At 41.6% G+C, this 27,494-nt stretch overlaps 1 protein-coding gene across 3 annotated transcripts in view; it reads left to right on the top strand.

Annotated features, from left to right (window-relative positions):
• Positions 1-5,986: 5,986 nt before the first annotated feature.
• Positions 5,987-27,494, top strand: part of FAM120C (family with sequence similarity 120C) — a 137,967-nt gene continuing 116,459 nt past the window's right edge. For all 3 annotated transcript variants that reach the window (XM_047764383.1, XM_047764384.1, XM_047764385.1), the window contains exon 1: positions 5,987-6,817. In XM_047764383.1, the coding sequence (XP_047620339.1) occupies positions 6,119-6,817 (699 nt within the window). In that variant the 5' untranslated portion in view covers positions 5,987-6,118. The remainder of the gene's footprint in view (positions 6,818-27,494) is intronic.

Raw genomic sequence — 27,494 nt, 5'->3', positions numbered from 1 at the left:
CCCAGAGAAGCTCGACTGGGAATCCAGGTTCACCTGGATAGGCTGCTTCAGCATGGACTGTTAATAAAATGTCAGTCCCCTTGGAACGCCCCTTTACTGCTCATGAAAAAACCAGGAACACAGGACTACCGCCCAGTACAGGACTTGAGAGCCATAAATGAAGGAACAGTCACATTACACCCGTCCGTCCCTAACCCATATACCCTGCTAGGGCTGATCCCCTCCACTGCTAAGTGGTTTACTTGCCTGGACTTAAAAGATGCTTTTTTCTGCCTCTGGGTGGCACCTGCCAGTCAGCCCTTGTTTGCTTTTGAATGGGAGAAGCCACATACAGGGACAAAGGAACAGCTCACCTGGACTAGACTCCCACAAGGATTCAAAAACTCTCCCACTCTTTTTAGCGGTGCCTTAGCTGGCGACCTGGCTGAATTTCCTGGACAAAAACTGGGCTGTGTTTTGCTACAGTATGTTGATGACCTCTTACTAGCTGGCACCATGGAGGCTCAGTGCCTAGAGGGAACAAGAGCTCTCCTTTCCCTACTGATGGAAGCAGGGTATCGGGTATCAAAGAAAAAGGCACAAATCTGCAAAAAACAAGTCAAGTATCTGGGCTTCAACATCATGCAGGGCTGACTAATGCTGGGGACTGAAAGAAAGCAGGCAGTTTGTGCCATTCCTGTCCCTACCACCTGCCGGAAGGTTCGTGAGTTCCTAGGGGCAGCAGGATTCTGCTGGATATGGATCCCTGGGTTTTCAGACCTGGCCAAGCCTCTGTATGAGGCTCTAAAAGGGGAAGAAAAGGCTCCCCTTGAATGGGGACCAAGCCAGGAGACAGCATTTCAGACAATCAAAACCAAACTCACTGAGGCTCCAGCCTTGGGACTTCCTGATGTAACCAGAGAATTTAACCTTTTAGTTCATGAGAAAAATGGGATGGCTTTGGGAGTCTTAACTCAAGAATTTGGGCCTTGGCAGAGGCCAGTGGCATATCTGTCTAAACAAATTGACTCAGTTGCTGCCGGATGGCCTCCCTGCCTCCAAGCCCTGGCAGCTACCACCTTGTTGGTAAGAGAGGCTGACAAGTTGACCCTGGGACAAAACCTCAATGTTAAAGTCCCACACTCAGTTGTAACCCTAATGGATACCAGGGGCCACCATTGGCTCACACATGCACGAATGACTCAATATCAAGGGTTACTATGTGAAAATCCACGGGTAAAACTGGAGGTTGTACGAACTCTGAACCCAGCTACTTTTCTGCCAGATAAAGCGGGGCCCCCAGAGCATAACTGCCTGGAGGTACTAGATGAGGTGTTTTCCAGCAGGCCTGACTTGACTGATAAACCACTCCAAAATCCTGACCAGGTTTTATATACTGATGGCAGCAGCTTTATGGAGGATGGGAAAAGGATGGCAGGATATGCTGTGGTATCTGACTTAAAAGTGATAGAAGCAGAGGTGCTTCCTCAAGGCTGGTCAGCACAGAGAGCAGAATTATGGGCCTTAATCAGAGCACTGGAACTCAGCTGAGACCAGCGAGTTAATATCTATACAGACTAACGATAGGTCTTTGCAACTTTACATGTCCATGGAGCCTTATATAAAGAAAGAGGGCTCCTCACTGCTGAAGGAAAAGGAATTAAAAACCAGGCTGAAATCTTAAAGCTCCTAGAGGCAGTATGGGAACCTAAAGAAGTTGCAGTTATCCACTGTAAAGGCCACCAAAAGGGGGATGACCCAGTGACAAAAGGAAACCGTAGTGCTGATGCAGCTGCCAGACAGGCAGCCCGGGGACAACAGCCAGACAAACCTAAGGTCTTGCTGGCCCCAGAAGTGCCAGCTGTCCCCAGATATTCTCCGGAGGAAGAAAAATGGATAAGGGAGGAAGGGGGAACTAAAACTAAAACGGGATGGTGGGTCACATGGGACCACCAAGTTTACGTTCCAGAACAGCTGGCCTACAGAGTAGTCCACCAACAACATGAGCTAACCCACATGGGCAAAACTGCCTTAGAGACCCTACTGGTCCGGTACTATCTCATTGCTCCTCTTCCTGCACTCTGCTCCTCTGTCTCCCAAAGATGCATAACCTGTTTACAGAATAATGCCCGCCAGGGGCCCCACAGACCAGCTGGGGCACAGCACTGCGGACTGTCCCCATTTGAGGATATGGAAGTGGACTTTACTGAGGTCACCCATAGTAAGGGGTACAAATATTTACTATTTTTTATCTGTACTTTTTCAGGATGGGTAAAAGCCTTCCCTACCCAAACTGAAAAGGCAAGGGAAGTAACCAAGGCACTCCTGAGAGACATTATTCCCAGATATGGGATGCCTCTGACCATTGGGTCAGATAACGGACTGGCATTTGTGGCTGAGACAGTACAACAGGTGGCAAAAGCTTTACAGATCCAATGGAAACTACATTCTGCTTATCGCCCTCAAAGTTCAGGGAAAGTAGAACGCATCAACCGAACCCTTAAACAGACCCTGGCAAAGTTATGTCAGGAAACTGGCTTGCCCTGGATAGACATGTTGCCGGTGGCCCCTCTTAAAAGTGAGATGCTCACCCCGAGCGGGAATAGGATTCTCGCCATTTGAAATCTTATATGGAAGGCCACCTCCACTAATCAGTTTAAAAGAAGACACCAGGGAGTTGGGAGACTTGGAATTACATAAACAATTACAAGGACTGGGGCTCACTATTTCTCGGATACATAAATGGGTCACAGATAGAATACCTGTGTCCTTAGGTATAACAGTACGCCCCCACAAGCCGGGGGACCAGATGTGGATAAATGACTGGAAAAAGGAGCCTTTGAGGCTGGTATGGAAGGGCCCCTATACTGTAATTCTAACCACCCCCACTGCTCTTAAAGTAACAGGAATAGATGCTTGGACCCATCATTCTAGAGTTAAACCGTCTGGCCCAGCTGATGACCGTGGAGAGTGGGAGACTGCCCTCCATCCGGAGAGACCTCTTCGCCTGACAATACAGAGAAGGAGACGACGATCTCAAAGCCCTGCTCTGACCACACCGGAAGCTGGTCAGTCAACGCACGGCTGAAGCTTGAGAAATCGGCTGCCTGTGAGCCCAAATGGAAGGAGGGTTTCAAAATAAACATTCACATTGACAAAAAAGGCCTTGATAGTGGAGCTGTGCTACATTTCCAGAGAATCACGTTTGTGCTCCAAGGTGCCTCTCACAGGGTCTTTCATTCCTTTTATGAAGAGATAAAAAACACCCCACCTCCCATTCCGGCCACAACTAAGAACTTGTTCTTAGCCCTGGCAGAAACTATTGCACAAACTCTCAAGGTCTCCTCTTGTTATGTATACGGAGGAACAAACACAGGAGACCACTGGCCTTGGCAAGCCAGAGAACTGGACCCATTAGAACCTCATAATGAGACTACATACCCCCAACTCACCGATGGGGTATGGCTCCTCAGAACTGCTATTATAGGGAGAAATTGTCTTGCGAGGCGGGGAGGATGGTTTAATGTTTCAGTTGGAAGCCTAACATGTTTAGGCCTAAGGTATTATAATCTGACTGCCCAAAAGACTCAATGGTGGTCATCCTCCAATTGCTCAGAGCCCAAACCTAATCCCTTGTCTAACTTTTCCCTCCTTTGACAAGCATGGAAAGATATCACTACTAATATCCAGTGGCGGGCACCAAAGGGGTTATATTGGATTTGTGAAAAAATGGCCTATTCCATACTCCCCCCAAATTGGGCTGGGACATGTGTACTGGGAACAATCAGATCCTCCTTCTTCCTGCTCCCGCTGTCACTAGGGGAACAACTGGGAGTTCCTATATATAGGGCACAGGGTGCCCAGAGGGCTCTCCAAATTGGAGACTGGAAAGATGATGAATGGCCCCCAGAACGGATAATTCAATATTATGGGCCTGCCACCTGGGCAGAGGATGGCTCTTGGGGATATCACACCCCTGTCTATATGCTGAACTGCATCATCAGTCTACAGGAGGTTTTGGAACTTATAACAAATGACACTGCAAGGGCCTTGACTATTTTGGCCCAACAACAAACTAAAATACACAGTGAAATCTACAAAAATTGCTTGGCCTTGGATTATCTACTTGCTTCTAAAGGAGGGGTTTGTGGAAAATTTAACTTATGCAATTGCTATCTACAAATAGATGACACTGAAAAGGTGGTAGAAGAAATTGCTGACCTCATGACTAAACTTGCCCATGTGCCTGCACAAACTTGGAAAGGATGGGATACAGACAGTCTCTTTGGTAAATTGTTTTCTTGGTTGGGAAAAATTAAGACAATGGTCAGAATAATCATGGTTATACTCACAGGGTGCCTACTTATTCCCTTCCTTGTACCTCTCCTGATAAGTATTATAAAAGGTTTTATAAAAACCATGCTTTAAAAAAAAAAAAAAAAACAGCCTCCCACCTGCTACTTATTAGGGGCTACCAAAGGGTTCTGACCGATGATGATCTGTAAAGGGTGCAGATGCACCCTGAACATCAAGAGGGGGGGAATGAAATGGAGTTTTAACTAAAGGACAACCCCCCCCCCCTTGGCTAAGAAGGCAGCTGCAAGCCTTTCCAGCTGTGCTCATCACTATACCACCCTTCTTGTAATAATGTAACAACTGTGTGCCCTATGTCCAAGCCAGAAGCCCTGCTAATCATGTACCCAACATTGCTTATCAGTTCCGCTTCTGTAACCTTGCCTGCTCAGTTTCTTAGGGAGGAACACTGTCTGCTTGGGGATGGGGGTAGGTCTGGGATGGTTACATGGGAAAATCAAGACCTTGTAGTGTATAAAAGTTACTGAGAACAAAGACCTGGTGCTCAGACTCTGGAGATGACTCCTCTGAGCCCGCACTGGTGCTGAATAAAACTTGCTTTTCCATATCTCCAAGTGCTGTTTGTCTCCTTCCGTTGCCACGGTTTTTGCGGTTTCCACAACAGAAACAGTGGGCCCCAAAAGCCAGTCAGTCAAAGACTGGTGCTCTATCAGAATCAACTGAGGAGAATACTGAAAATAATTTTTTTTAAAGATTAAGATTCAGTATGTCTGGAGCCCTTACTGCTATTTTGTGAAAGCTCGAGACATTGATTCACAATGTTTGCAAACAAAGGTCCTAACATGGTAGGACAGGGTAGTTCAGTGAATACCAGAAAGGTACAACTTGTAGTTTAATTTGTGTAGGAGCTTATCTCCCTGATCAAAGAGATCCTGAGTACAATCGATTTCACTTTGTCTCTGCATTGGGCAAATAAGTTTAACCATTCATAAATTGGGTCCAACAACTCTTCTTCAAAGAATTACAGTAGCTAAAGGTTAAGGGATTGTTACAGAAATATTTATGGTTAGTATTTTTACACTTCATATGTGTCCTTTCTCATTCATTAAAAGCTAGTCCCTTCCGCTGAAGGAAAATTCTTCCTCCTGGCAAATTTTAGCACACTTTGGCTGAATTCAATTAATCCACTCTACTTCCTTTCCCATGATGCATCATTCCAGCTCCTCCGCCCCGCCTCCTTTTCTGGCAAAGTAATAACCTGAAGCAATTCAGTGAAGGGCACAGTTGGAGTGCAGATCCTAAACGCATAGCACGCCCATCCCCTTGAGCCCCAGTGAACACAGTAGTAGACAGGGATGTAATCTTGTTCCAACATTGTACCCTGAGGCGGTAGAAGAGACTACAACTCCCAGGATGCCCCGCCGCCCCGCCCCGCTCCCCCTCCTCCAGCTAGAAAGTGTGTACCATAGAGAAGACGAGGCAACATGGCTCCCGGAGGTGGAAGGAAGAGGCTTCACCCCTTCTGAAGCGGAAGAGCAGCCGGAGAGGGATATAAAAAAGAAGTCACTAGAGCCCGTCATCGCTTTTATCCTTCCAGCCTCTCCAGCGTCCGGTCGGCCTCATCCCTCCTCTCCACCCAAATCCAATCTGTGGTCTCCTCCCCACCCCGCCCTCATTTCCCCGCTCGCTCACCCCTCCCCTCGGGACTCCTTTTCCCGCCCCCTCGCCCCCCGCGGAGTGCGCACGCGCCCGCCCCCAGCTTCGCGCCCAGATCGCTGTCTAGCCTGCTCGCGCAGCCGCCGTCTCCTCTGCCCACCGACGAAGCATGGGCGTCCAGGGCTTCCAAGAGTTCCTGGAGAAGCGCTGTCCCGGGGCCGTGGTGCCCGTGGACCTTCTCAAACTCGCGCGCACGGTCTCGCGCCAGCAGCAGCAGCACCAGCATCGCCAGCTGCCACCTACGGCAGCCCTAGCGCCCGGGGCTCCACGCGCCGCCAGAGGCTCTGCGCCTCTGCAACCGCCGCTCCCGCCCGCCGCCTTGGGTGCCTACTCCGGGGGCGCAGGGCCAACTCGACACCATCACCCCGCTCACCACTTCCACCACCACGGCCAGGCGCACCCGGGGCTGCACCCGCCGCCGCCGCCGCCGCCGCCCCCCCCTCCGCTGCCCGGGGCCCGGGTGTTGGTGGACGCGGGCTCGGCGTTGCCGCGGCTTTATGGCGGCTACCAGACGGATTGGGTGTGTGGCGGCCAGTGGAACGCCATGCTGGGCTACTTGTCAGCGCTCTGTCAGGCTTGTGCCTATCCCGGCGGCGACGGCCTGGAGCTGGTGGTTATGTTCCCCGGGGGCCTGGGCAAGGACCGGCTGGCCGAGTGGGGCCGTCGGTGCCAGGCCGAGCGGCAGACAGCGCAACTGATCGTGGGACACGTGGGCAACAAGGGCACCCCTCCTCCACGGGCCTGGTTCCTGCCACCGGCCTGCCTGAGCCACTGCGTGAGGCTAGCGCTCATCCGCTTCCGGGTCAAGGTGAGGGAGGGGCCGGATCTTAAATAATACGCCCCATACCTATTCCCTCCCAACTAAACGCCTAACCACCTACCCACTTACCTGTCTCCCATCTACCCATTCACCGCCCAATCAGCTAACCCACTTGCCTAACTACCCTCGATCATTTTATGCATCTACCCAACCCTTCATACCATCCCCTACCGATTCGCTCACCTACATAACCACACCTCTCTACCCATGTCATCCCAGTAACCCCCTTTACCTTCACTTAATCCAAATGGCCTATTCCTAGGTTTTAGCAGAATTTCTTTGTAGCCCTATCTTTCTCCTGTTGTCTTCTGCCTCAAGCTGAAATTCCTTTTTTTCCAGATTTTCCAGTTGACCTCCCTCTTTGTCTTTTTCCAACCTTGCAGCAAATCAATTAAACGTGCTAATTGAACACCTTTCTCTTACAAACTTTTACCCGAGTTTTGAACCAGTGCTTCTTTCTCACCCATCTGTGTAGCCTTTTTCATTTCAACATGTTTCTACCTCATCTTTCTTTAGCCTAAACAAAACCCACTAATTCAGTCACTTTTCAGCAAGGTGTTAACCTACTCAGAGGAAGGGATTTAAAAGACTTGTGAGACACGGTTCCTGTCCTTGGAAAATCAAATATATACACATGAAACATTTATTTAATGGTATAAATGTGTATGTGATTATGCTTTATGGTACAGGTTATAAGTACAGTACCTGTTTTGTGTGAGAATATGGGAGGATATTGGTATGCTAAAATGGGCAGAGGAAGCTACCTTGAAGAAGTTGGACCTCACCTGGGTCAAGGATGAATTGGATTTGAATTAGTTACAGGTTTGGGAAGGTTTCTTTAAATGGAAGAAAGAAAATGAGCAGAAGCAAACAGGCGTATCAAGCATGTGAGGCCCTTTGGGCAATTCAGTACAATCTCTGCATGTAGTTGGTCACTGCATATGGGGCCTGGGGAACAGCTTGGCAGCATCCCCAGTTCTTGGCACAACTGCTATTGCTCTGTTGCTTTCCCATACTCTTAGGCTTCAAGTTCCTACGTGTAGGGAATAGCAAGGCTTGAGAAGTAAAGGAGGTGGGCAGGAAAAAGAAAAAGTCGTATAGGGTTGGATAGGATGAAACCACAAACCCATTCCCCAACCAAGGCTCTTAGAGATGTACTCATTGTCAGAAGACAGGACATGGAATTGTGGGAATCATAAACTAAATAAATGGTGCTGGGTAGAATAAGGAGGAAAAAAAAAATCTCAGCTGAGAGAATAAAAGACCTGCATAAAGATACTTGCAGTGGTCATAGAGTTTGTGACTAGAATCCAGTCATGCTAGATTCCTTGTGCCCAGCATCTAATCTATGCCTAGGCCAGGATAACTGTTTTTTTAATAATTGAAGAAAATCCAGGAGTTCCCGCTGTGGTGCAGTGGATTAATGATCTGGCTTGTCTCTGCGGTGTTGCTGATTCAGACCCGGGCCCTCTGCAGTGAGTTAAGGATCCAGAGTTGCTGCAGCTGTGGCATAGGTCACAGATGGGGCTCAGATTTGATCCCTGGTCCAGGAACTTACATATGCCGTGGGTTTGGCCATAAAAAAAAAAAATCCATCTTGAGCTACCTCAAACATACAAACTAGGAAAAAAATATTTATCAGACACTCGTTTGCTTACCCTTCTGACTGAGCATTTTCCAGTATACTTCATTCATACCCATTCTTTCCACTTTGTTTTCACTGCTAATACCTGAACTTTAAGGACTTGTTACCTCATTGTCATTATTAACTTGATTGCTGGCAATAGTGACTAACAATGATGGAATGCTTACTATGATCTGTGAAGCAGTATTATCTGTTTTTCAAAAGAGGAAACTGAGGCATGGGAGGTTTAGAAACTTGCCCAAAGTCAGCCAGCAATAAATGGTAGAGCTGGGATTCTGGGATTCGTGCCCAGGCAGTCTGGCTCCAAAGCTCATGCTCTTTAACAACGGTGCTCTAAGATGAATCTAAAGTGCCAGTGTGATTAAATCATTCCCATACTGGACTAAAGTCTTGTTGGCTTCTGGGTAAAGACAGGTCTGGGCCATTCATTTATATTATTCAGTTATTGAATGCCTGCCATAGGCTAGGTACTATGCTGGTTGCTAAGGATTCAGAGGGAAGGGGGTCCCTGCCCTCAAGGAGGTCGTAGTTTAGTAAAAGAGACAGACTGAAAAAAAACTTGCAGATACTGTGAGCTAATTGCTAATGATGGAAAATGTGGCCCCAGTAAGAGTCATACTTAATTCTGGGTGAGGATGTGAAAATTGGAGGAGTTTTCACAGATTGGTGGTACCAAGACTTGAAGAGGGCCGGGAAGGATGGTTCAGATAGACAAGAACGTGGAGACCTAAAATGGCATGCTGTGAGCTCTGAATAGATTTTAGTTGGAGGTTGGCAGGAAAGTTGAGTTTGTGGTTTTCCAACTTTTTTGTTCATGCACTTAATGAAAAATTCTGAAAAGCAATTCTAAAATGGCCTACCGAGATTCTTCATTACACAGTCTCATTTTTAAAATCCCAGCAGTTCATAAAAAGTAAGATGGATTGGATAGATGGATTGGTAAGTGATAAAGCAAAATAGTAAATGTGGTATAATCTCAGTCATGAGTGTTCTAATGTTCACTGTGAAATTATTTCAACTTTGCCATATGTTTAAAGCTTTTCATAATAAAACCTTGAGAAAATTTCCACCAGTCCTCTTCAGTCTTGAGTACCACTGTTTGGGAAATATATCAGTCTTATTCCACATGCTAGATTATAAACAGACTCTTTGCTCTTTTCATAGTCCCCATAATATCTTGTATAGTTTAGTTGCAGAATACATATTTTTTTTTCTTAATGAAGATATTAGTGATCTTAACAGAATGCATTGTAGGTGTGACTTAAAAAGTGTGTAGTGGTGGCTCTTAATATAGTGAATTTAAGATTGGCTCCAAAATTGCATATGTAAAGTATCTATAGATGTTATCAGTGAGTGAATTTTTCTCTCCTGGTTCTGGTCAGTGATTGTTGTTGTTGAAGTGATGGAGAGCTTCCTGGTTTATAACACAGACTTGAAAGGTATTGGTTAATAATTGATTGTGGTTTGCCTTTTCAGAGGAGTGTTCCACTATCTTAAAAATAGCAGTTTTTCACTTGGATGATCTGCATACCTACCATTTCTTTCGACCGAAATCACAGCAAAACCCACTACTATATTTCTCCTCCCGTTGGTTCTGTTCTTGAGGCTAGGCCACAAGATCAGTCTTTATCCCAATCTCAGTTGAAAATAGAGATGGAGGGATTAAATAAAAGATAAATTGCTATTTAGCTTTAGGCAGTTTAGGACTTCCCATGAGAATATTCAATGTATATTACTCAGATTAATTTTGTTGTTTGGTTAGTTTAATTTGTACGTTCTGCAAACCTTTTTAAGTGGTAATAGCCAGTAGCAGAAAGATTAAGTAAAACCACAAATTGCTTCCCAATCTCTTGCAAAGGGTTTCAGAAGTAGAGCAACCCTAAAGACAGTTTTAGAATGTAGTTCAAGAGATGATATGGGATGGTTAATGGGATAAATGCTTTGTCTTAATGGTTAATATATACATTAAAAAAGTAATCAAATCCACATGAAATCCACAGTTTTAGAGCTATAATTCTTTAGAGGGGGCCAATTAAAGAAAAGTAAGTTGATTTAAAGAAAAATAGTAAGTTGCAGTACTTGAATATGGCAGAAATCATGCTGATGATACATGAATAACCAAAGCTGGAGAAGTCTGGCCAAGAGCTGATGCCATTTTGTACATCTGTTCTCTAGAATACAGTATAGCAATGGCTGCTATGCCTCCTGATTATTTACTTGTCCTAAATCATAGACACATCCTGAAACATCAGTGGCTCTTCTAGATCCCCTAGTAGTAGGAAGAAATTGTCATAACTGTAATTATGACTACTTCTTGAGCACCAAGTTGTGTATAAACTGCTTTTTAAATACCTTGTTTAATCTGCATAAGCTTGCAAAAATGTGTAGTATTCTTCTCATTTTACAGTCTAATAACCAAGGTCTAAAGCAGTGAAATTATTTTTCTTCAGTCTGGACACTAGTAAGTGGTGCAATTGTTCTGGATCTATATTGCTTAAAGTCTGTTTCCACAATTCCACCGCATGATTTCCTTTTTGTACATTCTTATGTAAGATTGTACACTTTTATTTCCCATATAGTATGTATAGATACATGAAGAAAAATAATAAGTAGATTTATTGCATGCTTAGTTTGTGCCAGCATTGCTAACTGTATAAGACTGCCAGAACAAAGCAAATGTGTAAGCTAAGTGCCAAGTGAGTCATATAGCGATATTGTAGGAATTCAAAAGTAGCAGTCTCTTTTCTTCATTTTAAGTCTCTCCTCTGGTTTCTTTAACTTTATAGCATATACAAATAACCCTTAAAAAACAAAAACTTCCCCTCTACTTTGTAATTCCCTTAAGCCATTATCCTTATCCCAGTTCTTCCCTTTTAACCATTATTCTTGAAAAAAGGAGACTGGATTAATTCCCATTACCTAGCCTATTGCCACTTGATAAGTGATGTTACCATTCGTAAGCCACCACATCCATTTCCATTCTTACCCTTGATTAGTCATCTTTGAGATAATTGACACTATTAACCCATCCTTTCCTTGAATTTCCTTCCTCGGACTCCATAATGTGGCTCACTTCTGATTTTTCTCTTATATCTCCAGTTTTTTCTCCTTTCCTAAGTTATTCCTCCTCCTCCTACTGTTTCCTTAAGCATTGGTGCTCTCAAAGCTTCTGTCCAGGTCATATTTTTCTACATTCATTTCCTGAACAGTCTCAAGAATTACTATGACTTTAAGTATTAATTATATGGAGTTCCCATTGTGGCACAGCAGAAACAAATTTGACTAGTATCCATGAGGATGCGGTTCGATCCCTGGCCTTGTTCAGTGTGTTAAGGATCCAGCATTGCTGTGAGCTGTGGTGTAGGTCATGGATGTGGCTGGGATACCAAGTTGCTGTGCCTGTGGTTTAGGCTGGCAACTGTAGCTCTGATTTGACCCCTAGCCTGGGAACTTCCATATGCTTTGGGTGCAGCCCTATCAAGCAAAAAATAAATAAATGAATAAATTATAAAATGATGATTCCTATAGTTCCTTATCTACCCCTAACCTATCTCATGAGCTTCCAGCACATCTTTTCAGCTCTCTACTACTTGATATCTCAGGTCACTCACACTAAAAAATATCTGAGGTGGAATTCATTATTTTCCCCCAAACTTGTGGTACTTTTGGTGTTCTCTTTTTCTATAGGTGTCGTCTTTCATCCATTTCAAGCCAGAAACCATGGAGTCCGTCTCAATCTTTCACTGTCCTGTCATTTCCCACGTCCACTTGGTCACTAGATCCTTTGACCTCTGTCTGTCTCCTGAGTCCAGCTACTTCCATTCCCATTGCTGTTGTTCAGGCTTCCATCATTTCTTATCTGAACTGTGAAAATAGCCTCAACTTGTTTGCTTACCACTTTCTGGACTATAGTCCATCTTCTACATTGCTGTCAGAGATGTTTTGAAAACCAAAGGTGACTTTGTTCTATGCCTGAGGATACCCATTGACCACTTTTACTTACCCTACTAAGCCCAGACTTCTCAGCATGACAGACAGTGCCTTTCACAGTCTGATACCAAACTCTCTCCAGCCTTACTTAGTGCTTACCTTTGCCCACACCTTTCCAACCATTAAAATATCCCAACTATTCTGAACTTTTTTAGCTTCCTAGACATACCATGTCCTCTCACATAATGCTTTTCTATGTTACTTTTACCCTTGCACAACAAATTCCTACTTATTCTTGCTCAAAAGTTATCATTTTGAAATCTTTCCTAGCCAAGGTGAATGATGCCTTCCCTTGTGCCACCAGGAGGGCTTTTTAAAAACTCATTTTTTTGTCTCATAGTATTTTCATATCACATTTTGACTCTCTTTTTTTTCCTCCATGCTATGTGTTACGTCCCCAGAACTTACTTATCTTTATGACTGGAAGTTTGTATATAATTATCTTTTAATAGAGTTCCAAAAGGGAAGAGATTTGCTCCAGGGCTTGACACATTATATATAATAATGGTTGTTGAAAGAGAGATTAGTTGATTGACTCATTGACTATAGAAGGCTTTGAAAGTCAGATAAGGAAGACTTTAGAACCAGTGTTTTTTAATGTTATATGTTAATTCCATTACATATATTTACATATTTACAATTGACTTGATTCCAAATGGAATTGCCAAACTCTGTTAAGTAAAAATAAGTTTTGTAGCTGCTCAGCAATGCATTTATAAAATAAATTCCCCCTTGGTGGTGGTAACAATAGCTACCACATGGGCCAGGTACCTCACATAGATTTATAATTTCATTTAACCATCATAACCACCCATTAGGATATGTATTAATCTACATTTTTTAACATCTAAACTAAAAACAGGCTGAGCATAGTCACTGGCCCAAGGTTGCACTGTCGGAACATGGTTGAGCCAAGATATGAACCTAAATATATTTGACATTAAAATACTTAATCTAGGAGTTCCCATCATGGCGCAGTGGTTAACGAATCCGACTAGGAACCATGAGGTTGCGGGTTCAGTCCCTGCCATTGCTCAGTGGGTTAACGATCCGGCGTTGCCGTGAGCTGTGGTGTAGGTTGCAGATGCGGCTCGGATCCCGTGTTGCTGTGGCTCTGGTGTAGGCCGGTGGCTACAGCTCCGATTGGACCCCTAGCCTGGGAATCTCCATGTGCCGCGGGAGCGGCCCAAGAAATAGCAAAAAAAAAAAAAGACAAAAAAAACAATAAAATAAAATACTTAATCTTTAACATATCTCAATATAGTTGCATTTTAATAACTTTTACCAAAACGCTTATTTAGTTTGTATAGCATAATGGCTAAGAACAAGGACCTTGGTTTTAAATCCTTGTTCTTCTACTTACTAGTTACGTGGGCAGGTTAACCTCTCTTTGCCTCAGTTTCCTCATGTGGAAGAGGAATATAGTAGTAATACCTACATCACAGACTTTATTGTGAGTATTAAGTGATTTAACATAAGTACAGTGCTTAGAACATTATATGGCACAATTACTTTGATCAAAATATCTTGTGTGCCAAGTAGGTTGGGCATTGACATTTCATTCTCATGCCTTAAGCTTGGTATGGCATGGCATGGCCTGGCATGAAGGGTACTTCATGATATGCCTGCTGCCTCTGGCTTCATTTCACCCCATTTTTTTTTTTTTATCGGGGCAATGAATGTTTTTCAGAATTTTTTGAGCACCTACTCCGTGCCAGACCCTGTGCTAAGTAACATAAACTGTAGAATTCATTCATTCAACAAATGTTTTTTGGGCTCCTACTGTGCACCACGCACAGCTCAGTATTGAGAGGATAAAGCAGTTGACCATAACAGACAGGTTTCTCACTTCATGAAATTTATATTCTAGTGGGAAAGACAGATAATAAGCAAGATAAAAAGACAAAGTAGTATTTTAGGTAGTATAGTAACAGCTATATAGAAAAATGAAGTATTTTGGAAAGTGAGATAAGGGAGTGTTGAGATCAGGGAGTACTCTAACCCTCAAGGAGCTCATAGTCTAGCAGGGGAGACAAGTAAGAATATAATAGCAATAATAGCCCCAAGGATCTTTTCTCTGGCCCTTGTCATAGGCTCAAGAACATAGTGGAAGTGACAGAACCATGATTTGCATATCAGACCCCAAAACCTTTGCCCTTTCATCTATACTACAAAGGAAATTACAAAGATTATGTGACAAGGATGGCAAACTGGTGGCCCTTAGCTGTACACATTTTTTTTAAGAACTTCATTGATTTTCATTGATCAGTAGTGTACATCAGAATATAAAGACAAATGGGGGTTTGGGTTGAATATTAAGAAGGCAGCATCTAGGTGAATGATTTTTCACTTCTCTGTATCATTTAACTTCCATTTTACAAAACACATTTCGTTTTTTTTTAACAAATACGAATTTGCTGTGAACATTTTAAAAATTATAAAATGTTACCAAGAATTCTTACTTTCCAACCCCTCTTAAAATATCAGATCCTCTGGCAACACTGGTTGCTCTCTTTTGCTTACCCACATGGTCTTCATTTATTGGAGTCTCTACCACTCCATCATGTCTCCCTAATACGGTGACCAAATGCCATTTGCCTTTCATGATAGCCATCTTCTACATGGCTCCCAGTGATTCCTGCCTCCTGGTATTCACACTGTTGATTAATCTACTCCCACCCACTGTGTGTCAGCTGGATCTAGTGACTTGCTAGTTTTTTCCTAATGAAAAAACTACAGTAACAGTGACAAGATGTCATTTCCGAAATTAGGTTATAAAAACCTGCAACTTCCATCTTGTTTGCACCCTTTCTCTTTCTCTCTGGCTCTTCTTGCTTGATCACTCTGATGAAGCAAGCCCCCATGTTATGAACTATCCTATGGAGAGGCCCACATGACAAGTGACTGAGGGTTGCCTCTGACCAACAACCAGTGAGGAAATGAGGCCCTCAGTCCAATAGCCTGCAAGGAACTGAGCTGCCAGCAGCTATGTGATTGAGCTTGGAAGCGGATCCTTCCCAAGTCAAGCCTTGAGATGACTGCAACCCCAGCTGGCACCTTGATTGCAGCCTGTGAGAGACCCTGAGCCAAAGGACCCAGTTAAGCCATGCTCATAGATACTTGAGAAAATAAATGCTTTTTTAAGCCAGTAAGTTTTAGGGGTAATTTGTTACACAGAAATAGATAACTAAAATGCCATTGATTGTTGTGCTTCTACTTTTTTATAGTACTTTTGAAGAACAAGAAATATTTCTTGTACCCCTATCTGTGAAAAGTGAAAAATAAAAATTACCTATATAAGGAGATTATATATTTGAAGGAAAATCAAAGGAAGTCTATTTCCTAATGGAAGTGATGAATATTCCCCTAAATAAAATGTGTTTGTTGAAAGACTATAGTTTAAGACACCATTTGAAAATAAATCATTGTTTAAAAAAAAAAAAAAAGGATTTCCTGTCATGGCAAAGGGGAAACTAATCCGACTAGGAACCATGAGGTTGTGGGTTCGATTCCTGGACTCGCTCAGTGGGTTAAGGATCCCACTGATATTGCCATGAGCTGTGGTGTAGGTCTCAGACGCGGCTCAGATCTGGCGTTGGTGTGGCTCTGGTGTAGGCCGGCAGCTGTAGCTCCAATTCAACCCCTAGCCTGGGAACCTCCATATGCCTCGGGTGTGGCCCTAAAAAGACAAAAAGAACAATCAATCAATCAATGATTGTAAGAATTTGACCATTATGCAAGAATGATGAGTGCCAAAACAAAAAGAACTTTTAAGAAGGCTTGGAATTTCAGGAGGTTGTTTTTTAATATGGACAGAATTAATTAATACTGCCATGAAATTGTTATGTATTACATGAAAAAAATTGCCAGGGCTTGAAAGCCTTTTGTAAGTAGTAGTTTAAGAAAAGAGTGTCTGTTGAGAACAGCAAAATTTATGTCATAAACAAGCTTTTTTTTTTGTCTTTTTGTCTTTTTGCCTTTTCTTGGGCCACTCCCACGGCATATGGAGGTTCCCAGGCTAGGGGTCCAATCGGAGCTGTAGCCACCAGCCTACACCAGAACCACAGCAATGTGGGATCCAAGCCGCATCTGTGACTTACACCACAGCTCATGGCAACACCAGATCCTTAACCCACTGAGCAAGGGCAGGGATCGAACCCGCAACCTCACGGTTCCTAGTTGGATTCGTTAACCACTATGCCACAATGGGAACTCCCATAAATGAGCATTTGTAAAGGTAGTAGATACTGTTGCTTAGGATGTTAAAGATTGGTGGCTGAGGGAGTTACAACCACAATGTGTGGTTGTATTTGCTCATTCCTAGCAAAATTATGCCTTTGGGAAACTCATTTGGCAGGAGATAAACTGGCTGACTTTGCTGGACTTAGTTTCCAAGAAATGAATGTGATGGCCTGAATTACATTCCCCACATTGTAGAGTTGTCTATTGAATTCCAGAAAAGGTTCTCTGACATTATATTTTTATGAAAATAAAATAATATAGTTTGTTATGTTTACAGTGGATGTTACAGCTGGAGGCTACACCTCCTATTAGACCCCAGCCTGGGAACCTCCATATGCCACAGGAAGTGGCCCTAGAAAAGGCAAAATAAATATATATATGTATATTGATGCAGTCTAACTCTTTTGGACTTTTTGGACTTGCCTGTCATAGGTACATCCAGAAACATCTGAATTTTGTTTGTTGAGAGAAGTCTTGAAGTTTTTACTATAGATTGGTTAAAATTAGTGAATATGACTACTCATGGTCCTTCTGCAATAAACTGTTGGACTTAGGAAACTACAGTTTTTTTTCCAGAAATACTTTGCATGGACTTAAAGCTGTTCATTGTATTACTACATAGGATTCCACTTTCTGTGCAAGAATGTTCAAAATGAATCATGTCAAGAACTGGTAATTAACATTGTGGTTTGCACCAAACATAGTTGAATGAATATTGCCTGGTGAATTACTAGATTCATGTCATGGAAATCTGCCCTATTAATTCATGTCATGGAAATCTGTCCATAGGAGATTAATGGGCGTAGTTGAGGTACAGTACTGAAGATACTGAGAGAAAAAATGACTTATTTGGCATCCAAAATGCATTCAACATAGGAACAAAGACTGAAATCATATATTTGACCTGTTTGGTTGACATTATAATTTATCTAGACACTTTGAATAAAATCAGAGTTGTTCAGAAATACCTTCACAATGTGTGGTTGTATTTGCTCATTCCTAGCAAAATTATGCCTTTGGGAAACTCATTTGGCAGGAGATAAACTAGCTGACTTTGCTGGACTTAGTTTCCAAGAAATGAATGTGATGGCCTGAATTACATTCCCCATATTGTAGAGTTGTCTATTGAATTCCAGAAAAGGTTCTCTGACATTATATTTTTATGAAAATAAAGTAATATAGTTTGTTATGTTTACAGTGGATGTTACATTTTTGTAATGATTTCCTATGAAAGAATACTACAGTGCAGATATTGAAATACTGTGCTATGGTACTGAAAGTGAAGTATGATGTGACTGAAATGCCAAAACTCTGCAAATATCTCGGAAGTAGTAACCCTAAATATAAAAAAACACTGTGCAAAATGTCTGTGTTTGGAAATGCCCACATTTCTAAACAGCTGTTTTCCATTATGAAATAGGCTGAAGGTAATCATTCCTAGTAAAAGGATTCAAGGCTAAATTCTTTATTGCATATCATAACACAAAAATATAAGACCTAACACTGACCTCTGGGTACATAGGAAAGGCATCAAACTTGTTCCAAGTCAAAGAGTAAGTCAGACACAAAAATGCAATTATTAAATTTTTTCATTTTCAACTTTTCTAAAAAATTTTGAATTTAAATTGTAAACTTCAATATTTCACATATTTATATTGTTAACTGTTAATACCCCTGTGCAGTTTAGGAAAAAAAATTTCCATTTCATAGATGAAGAAGTGACTTGCCCGAGATTTGCCCCACCACTTGAATTTGAGCATAGGACCAAATGGATGGTGAAATTCCTGCTGTGTCTGCTGATTATAAAAGTTATTCTCAAAGTAGGGTTTCCAGTCCAAAGATGAGCCACAACAGATTAAATAAGTTGAAGTCTTTGTTCGTACATGTGACAGGCAGTTTCACCTACAGAAATGGGCTGGCTCTTGGCAGCCTAAGACCAATTAAAGGTACTAAAATTTAGGTATTCATAAATTAAAATTACCACCTTACTAGCCTTAACACTGGATCAATATTCTACTACCTCTAGTTTGCCCACAGTATTTAATAGTAAAGATTCTGCCATGTGTGTGTATGTAGATAACTGGTACTCCTACCTTTGAAGAGAGGTCTACTTTGTTAATGTTGCCTTGAATTGGCTGAAGTTTTTGATTGCTGCTATTCTTAGTTTTTATTTGACATTATTCCTTAGCTTTGTGCTTATCAATTTAGTTTCTTAATGGTTGTTGAACTCCACAGTATGTGGTGATGCAAATTTGCATCTTAGTGGTTTTGATCTGTAATTTTGAGATAACTAGATTTCAAGGCACATAGACCTTGCAGCTGAAGTATAAGCCATCCAATATTTCTATTGCTAAAGCAGACTTACACATGATCCATGTCTCCCCTTGACTTTTCTTATAAAGTGATGCTTCCTTGTCATCTCTGATTTCTTTTGCTTTGGAATTGAGAACGGGTGGAAAAGGTGGACTAAAGAACCCTACCTGAGTCGGACACCCATTTGATGTATTTAACATGGCAGATGCGAGCAAGGCTAGAATCCCAACAGAATTTGGAATGATACTGGAGAAGTATTGCAGAGGCCAGAAAGCAGTGTTGCCTCTGCATGAAGCTCTGTGGTCAGGCGAGGTTCTAAAGAAAAAGATGGGTGTAATATAATCACTGCAAATAATAGGTTTATGATCTAGTTATTCTTTATGGCCCTGTGCTTAATGTATTAATTACTTTATGAATTAATCTGAAGTTAGTGTATGCACAATTTTCCAGTTGCCATTTTTATTAGAAGCAATGTATTTGATGGGAAAAATATTATTTTGAAGTCAGACCTAACCAGGTTCAAATCCAAGTTCTGTGATCTGGCTAATTGTGTGATTTGGTGCAAGTTATTTTAAATTTTCTGTTAAAGGTGAGGGGAGGATTAATGATACCCATTTTGCAGAGTTAGAAGGATAAATGAGATATATCTTAAATTGCTTAGTCCTGTGCCTATTTTGAAATATTAATCACTAGAATGTCAGCTCTATGAGGACAGGAATTTGAGGCTCTTGTTCACAATTGTATCCTAACACCTGATCACTGCCTGGCATGTATCAGTGCATGGCTCAGTAAACATTGGTTGAAAGTCTAAGTGGTTCATTGGTTGCCTATTCTGTGTGTGTTCTATGCACTGGAGGTATAGTGGTAAACAAAACAGACCAAGAAATCCTAGCCTTCTTGGAGCTTACATTCTAGTAATAAATACTTCCAGTTGTTTGTAATAGAAAATATTCTTCAATAAAATATTTCTGACAGAGCCAAAATATAAAATAGATAAAACAGAGAATATGAAGAAAAAAATAGCACCTGACCTGTTTGGTTATTTGGTCTAATTCTCTACCCAGATTCTGGTTTGGGATGCACAATTTCAAAGCCACTGCTGTAGATTACTTATAATTAGAAATGAGATATTATACATTTCTCAGGGAGCTGTATTTACTTGAGTTTTAAAAATAGATGTTGCTTCATCTAGAAAGCATTACTTCACTGATGACTGGTTAAGTGCTTTTTTCTCTGTGTTCTTGTGGTAGTAATGAGTTCTCACATTTAAGTGGCTTACTCTGTATTGCTATAAACTTTGCTCTTAAAATGGCTTTTGCTGCATCCCATAGGTTTTGGAGTGTCTTATCTTTGTTGTCATTTGCTTCTAAGTATTTTTTAATTTCCTCTTTGTTTTCTTCAGTGATCCATTGGTTGTTTAGTAGCATGTTGTTTAGTCTCCATGTGTTTGTGTTTTTCGCAGTTTTCTTCTTGTTGATTTCCAGTCGTATAGCGTTGTGGTTGGAAAAGATGCTTGCTATGATTTCAATTTTCTTAGTTACAAAGGTTGGATTTGTAGCCCAGGATGTGATGAATCTTAGAGAATGTTCCATGTGCACTTGAGAAGAATGTGTATTCTGTTGCTTTTGGATGGAATGTCCTATAAATATCTATTAAGTCCATCAGGTCTAATGCATCATTCAGGGCCTGTGTTTCCTTATTGACTTTCTGTCTGGATGATCTGTTCATTGCTGTAAGTGGGGTGTTAAAGTCCCCGGCTATGATTGTGTTATTGTCGATTTGTCATTTAAAGGTTGTTAGCAGTTGCCTTATATATTGTGGTGAACCTATGTTGGGTGCGTAGATATTTAAAATTGTTATATCATCTTCTTGGATTGATCCTTTGATCATTAGGTAGTGACCTTCCTTGTCCCTTAAAATATTCTTCAATTTAAGGTCTATTTTGTCTGTTATGAGTATTGCTACTCCAGCTTTCTTTTGATCCCTGTTTGCCTGGACTATGTCCTTCCATCCTCTCACTTTCAATTTGTGTGTGTCCCTAGAAGTGAAGTGGGTCTCTTGAAGACAGCGTATATATATGGGTCTTGTTTTTGTATCCATTCAGCCAGTCTGTGTCTTTTGGTTGGGGCGTTTAGTCCATTCACATTTAAGGTAATTATTGCTATGTATGTCCTTATTGCCATTTTATTAATTGCTTTGGATTTGTTTTTGTTGCTCTTTTTTCTTCCCTTCTCTTGTTCTCTCCTCTTCTGGCTTGATGACTATCTTTACTGTTGTATTTGAGTTCATTGTTCTCATTTGTTTGTGTATCAATTGTAGATGTTTGGTTTGCAGTTATTCTGAACTTTTGATATGAGAGTCTGTGTATATGTGAGATTGTTTTAAGTTGTTGGTCTCTTAATTGCAAGTGCATCTCCAGTGTCCTGCATGTGTACCCACCTCTTCTCATGATTTCTGATTTTGGTGGGGTAATTGTGCATGGATGATTTCGTATCTTTACTGTGTATATTCCTTTACTGGTGAGCCTTGTCGTTTGTGGAATTTTTTGTTTCCTGTTGTGGGCTTTTCTTTTCTGCCTAGAGAAGTTCCTTTAGTATTTGTTGTTGTTTCTGAATTCTCTCAGCTTTTGCTTATCTGTGAAGGTTTTGATGTCTCCTTCAAATCTGAATGAGAGCCTTGCTGGGTAAAGTCATCTTGGTTGGAGGTTTTTTCCTTTCATCACGTGAAGTATATCATGCCACTCCCTTCTGGCCTGCAGAGTTTCAGCTGAAAAATCTGCCGATAACCTTATTTGGGTTCCCTTGTATGTTATTTCTTTTCCGTAGCTGCTTTCAAGATTTTCTCTTTGTCTTTATTTTTGGTCATTTTGATTAATATGTGTCTCAGTGTATTCCTCCTTGGGTTCGTTTATTTTATATGGTACTCGTTGTGCTTCCTGGATTTGAGTGAGTGGTTCCTTTCCCATGTTAGGGAAGTGTTTGGCTATTATCTCTTGGAATATTTTTTCTGTCCCCTTCTCTCTCTCTTATCCTTCTGGCAGGAGGATGTTGGTGTGTTTAACGTTGTCCCAGAGTTCTCTGAGACTCTCTTCATTTGTTTTCAGTCTTTTTTCTCTTTTTGATTCTGCACCTGTGATTTCCACTAATCTGTCCTCCAACCCGCTTATTTGTTCTTCTGCCTCCTGTCTTCTGCTGTTAGCTGCTTCTAGTAAATTTTTTATTTCAGTTATTGTATTTTTCATCTCTTCTTGTTTAAGTTTTGTATCTTGTACCTCTTTTCTCAGTGTTTCCTGTAAGTTATCCATCTTTGCCTCCAGTTTATTTCCAATGTCTTGCATCATCTTCAGCATCAACAGGCTAGAGTCTTTTTCCTGGAGGCTGAGAATCTCATGATCACTTAGCTGTTTTTCTGGATTTTTTTCTTTGTCCCTCATCTGAGTTATAGTTCTCTGTCTTTTCATTTTTATAGGTTTTTGGTGTGCACTTTTTTACATATAATAGAGTTGTAGCCTCTCTTTCTTCTGGTGTCTGCCCCCCTTGTGGCCGAGGTTGATATGGGGGCTTGCTGTAGGCTTCCTGATGGTTGGGACTGATGCCTTCCCACTGGTAGGTGGAGATGATTCCTATCCCTCTGTTGGGTGAGGCTTTGTCTATAGTGAGATTAGAGATGGCTGTGTGCCTGGAGGGTCTTTAGGTAGCCTCTTTACTGATGGGTGGGGCTCTGATCCCAATTGGATTATTGTTTGGCCTGGAGCTTCTGAGCGCTGGTGAGTGGGGCTAGATTTTCCCAAAATGGCCACCTCTCGGGGAACACATGCCAGTGAACAGTCCTGGGACCATTTCCTCCAATGTCCCTCCCCACAATGCTACCCAGTCACCCCGTTTTCCCAGGAGGCCCTCCAAGAACTGCAGTCAGGTCTGACCCACATTCCTATGGAGACTGCTTTGCCCCGGGACCCAGTGCACATGAAAGTCTGTGTGCATCTTTCAAGAATGTGGTCTACGTTTCCCCCAGTCCTGTGGAGTTCCTGCTCACAAGCCCGTCTGGCCTTCAATGCCAGATGCTCCAGGGGCTCTTTCTGCAAGTGCCAGATCCCCACACGTGGGAGTTTGATGTGTGGCTCAGAACTCTCACTCCTGCAGGTGAGTCTCTGAACCAGTTGCTTTCCAATGTGTGGGGCTTCCCACCAGGAGGTATGGGGTTGCACTTATCATGTAATCGCCCCTCCTACCTCTTGATGTGGCCTCCTCTTTTTCTTCTGGAGTAGGATATCTTTTTTAAGGTTTCTGGTCCATTTGGGTGAAGACTGCTCAGCCTTTAGTTGTGAATTTTGTTGATTTTAGGAGAGAAGTTGACCTCCGGCCCTTCTGTTGCCATCTTAATCCCATCTCCCTGTGTGGCTTACTCTGTGCTCTCTACATCCTATCCTTTAGTAATCCCTCAATGCATGTTTGTTGGGCTGAACAGTAAGCCAACAATTAAAAGCTGTAGATAGTTCAGAATCTCAATTCCTACTTTCTTTAAAACTCAATTGTGCTACTTTTCTGGTTAGTTGTTTGCATATGTTGTTAAATCTCACCTAAAACATTTTAGTGTCCTAGAAAATTGCAAGGTTAACAACTGAACTGGACCAGTTTAAGCCAGGAACTCATTCTGGTTCAGGGCTAGCAGACATTATATATGTGGAAATGGAGCTAGGGTGCTCAGCTGTTTCAAGGGGTGTTGTGGCTGGAAGGCTTTTTCCTTGCCTTGGTCAGGATTTAATTGCATCAGTCATTCTAGATTTTATTTTGCTAGAACTAAATTGCCAAGCTGTGTGATCAGAGAAGAGAACACTGTTCTTGAACTTGCCTCTCATTATGACAATCACCTGGGTTCTTGGAAGCAAACCAAATGCCCGTTGTTGCATGAGTGGATAAAGAAAATGTGGTATATTCATACAATGGAATATTAAGGAAATCCTGCCATTTGGGACAACATAGGTAAACCTGGAGGCCATTATGCTAAGTGAAATGGAGCCAGACCTCAAAGGACAAACACTTCATGATACTCTTATATGTGGAATCTAAAATTGTCAAACTCTTAGAAGAAGAGAGTAGAATGGTGTTTGCCAGGAGTTGGTGGGAGGGGAAGGTGGGGAGATTTTACTCAAAGAGTATAAACTTTTGGTTATATGAGGTAAGTAAGTCCTAGAAATCTACTGCACAGCATAGTGCTTATAGTTAATGCTGTATTGTACACTTAGAAATTTGCTAAGAGTAGATCTTTTTTTTTTTCTTTTTATGGCTGCACCTGCGGCATATGGAAGTTCTTAGGCTAGGGGTCAAATCGGAGCTGCAGCTGCCCTCCTACTCCACAACTCCAGCAACACTGATCCAAGCCGTATCTGCCACAACTTGCAGCAATGCCAAATCCTTAAGCCACTGAGAAGGACCAAGGATCGAACCCACATCCTTGTGGATACTAGTTGTGTTCTTAACCCTCTGAGCCACAACGGGAACTCCCCTGCTCCAAAAATTTCCTAAGAGATTGTAAGTGTTCTTATCACACACAAAAAAAATAATAATAGAGGCAGGAGGGAACTTTTGGAGGTGATAGCTATGTTTATGGTATAGACTGTAGTGATGATATTTATCTCTAAACTCATCGTTTCATACATTATGTACAGCTTTTTGTATATCAATAAGCCTCAATAAAATTGTTTAAAAAATAGATTCCCAGCCTAGCCTTAGACCTGTGAATCAGACTCTTCATGGGAAAGGCTTGGAATAACAGTTACCCCCAGGGAATGGGGATAAGAGGACTATTATTTCTCACTGTTCACCCTTCTCTTTTGTTTGATTTTTTTAATCTAGAGTATGTTCTGCTTTTGTTCAGTAGTAATTTATCTTTTAAATAAGTTGCAATTCATGGTACAAAAATTCAAAAGTTACAAAGGGATATATGGGGGAAAAATCCCTCTTCCACCTTTGTCCCTAGCCACTAGGTTCTCTTCCCCAGAGATGTGCAATATTATCAGTTTGTTGTGTATTCTTCCAGAAATGCTATGCATGTAAAAGCAAACATATAACTATGCATGTAAATCCCTTGTATATATATATATATAATATTATATAGGCACACACAAATACACCTTTTAAAAAACACTAATGATAGTATACTGATTATATAATGTTCTGTACTTTGCTATTATCATTTAATATATCATGCTAATTTTTCCACGTGAGTACACGGTTTTGTCCTTATTTTTCACAGTTCCACCCTATTCCATTGCATGCATATGTTATATTATACACAATTAGTCCCTTATTAAAGGTCAAGTAATTAGATTGTTTGCAGTTTTCAGCTATTACAAATAATGCTGCAGTAAATACCTTGTGTAGTTGCAGTGCCATTGCTTATAGTTGGGCATTTGCTTTGTTGTTTCAAGTGCTTTCCATATCTAAAAGATAAATCCTTAGAAGCAAAATTGCTGAGTCAAAAGATATGTGCATTTGTAACTTTGAAAGAGCTTGCCAAATTGCTCTCCCTAGATATTATATGATTTATATCCCAACCTTTAATATTTGCAGGCATTCGATTCCCTCACCAATGCAATAATTGCTAATCCTATAGGAAAAATACCATGTTTCAGTGTTATTTTAATTTTCACTTTTCTCAATAAACAAGTGAATATCATTATCTTTTTATATGCTTAAGATCTATTTGTGTTTCTTTTTTGTGTGTGAAATGTTCTTCTGGGTTGTTAGGCTTTTGTGTTTTCTTCTCTGTTAAAGAAATTAGCCCTGTGCACTATGACTTTTGGGGTGTTTTTTTTTTTTTTTTTGCAGTTTGTCATTCACTTTTCCCCAAGCAGAAATGTTTTGTTTTATGTAGTCAAGAGGATTGATCTTTCTCTTTGCTGTTACTGGATTTTCTCTTAAACTTTCCCCACTGAGGTTATATTTTTAAAAATTCCCCCATGGTATCTTCTATTATTTTTTGTGGTTATCCCAGTCAAAGTGTAAGGGATGGATCCACCTTATTTTTATTATAAATATCCAGTCATCTCAACATTATTTATTGAATAATCTGTATTACCTCTGTAATTTAAAAAAAGAGGTATTGGGAATTCCCTGGTGGCCTAGCAGCTGAGAATTAGGTTTTGTCACTGCTGTGGCTGGGGCTCAATCTATGGCCCAGAAATTTATGCATGCTATGGGCGTGGCCAAAAAAATGACTTTTTTTTCAACAAAAAAATGGTATTTAAATAAAGGGAAGGGCAACTGCTATAAAACAAACCAACTATCAAAAGACATTTTTGAGACAATCATGGAAAATAGAATGGGGATTGAATATTGTTAAGAAACTATTGTTAGTGTTATTGGGTGAAACGATAGTATTATGTTTGTTGTTTCTTAAAAATTAAAAAAAAAAATTTGGCTGCACCCTTAGCATGTGGAAGTTCCCGGGCTAGGGATAGAACCCATGCCACAGCAGCCACTGCAGTGACAGCGCTGGATTCTAAACTCACTGAACCACACAGGAACTCCTGTTATTTTTGAAGTCTTTATCCATTACAGATAAGTAATGAAGTGTTTATTGGTGATTTGATATCTGAAATGTGCTTTAAAGTATACCAGACCTGACCAGCAATCATTCTCTAGTCATCAGAGAAGTGCAAGTCAAAACCACAATGAGATATTACTTCACACTCATTAGGATGCTACTATTAAAAAAGGAAAAGGGAGTTCCCGTCGTGGCGCAGTGGTTAACGAATCCGACTAGGAACCATGAGGTTGCGGGTTCGGTCCCTGCCCTTGCTCAGTGGGTTAACGATCTGGCATTGCCGTGAGCTGTGGTGTAGGTTGCAGACGCGGCTTGGATCCTGCGTTGCTGTGGCTCTGGCATAGGCCGGTGGCTACAGCTCCGATTTGACCCCTAGCCTGGGATCCTCCATATGCCGAGGGAGCGGCCCAAAGAAATAGCAAAAAGACAAAAAAAAAAAAAAAAGGAAAGGAATTCCCATCGTGGCTCAGCAGTAACAAACCATGAAGATGTCATTTGGGTCCCTGGCCTTGCTTGGTGGGTTAAGGATACGGTGTTGCTATGAGCTGTGGTGTAGGTCGCAGACGCAGCTCAGATCTGGCATTGCTGTGACTGTGGTGTAGGCCGGCAGCTGCAGCTTTGATTAGAAGGAAAAAAAAATAACAAGGGTTGGTGAGGTTTTGGAGAATTTGGAACACTTGTGCGCTGGAATGTAAACAGTGCAGCCACTATGGAAAACAATATGGAGTTTCCTTTAAAAATTAAGAATAGAACTACCATATGATTCAGTGATTCCGCTGCTGGGTATTTACCCAGTGAACTGAAAGCAGGATCACTAAGGGATATGTGCACATCCATGTTCATAGCAGCACTATCCAAAATAGCCAATAAGTGGAAGCAACTCAAATGTCCATTGACAGATAAATAGATAAGGAAGATGTGGTGTAT

Source organism: Phacochoerus africanus, chromosome X (genome assembly GCF_016906955.1).
Source record: "Phacochoerus africanus isolate WHEZ1 chromosome X, ROS_Pafr_v1, whole genome shotgun sequence".
Classification (NCBI taxonomy): domain Eukaryota; kingdom Metazoa; phylum Chordata; class Mammalia; order Artiodactyla; family Suidae; genus Phacochoerus; species Phacochoerus africanus.
The sequence above is the reverse complement of the archived record's forward strand: the minus strand, read 5'-3'. Positions and strand labels throughout refer to the sequence as shown.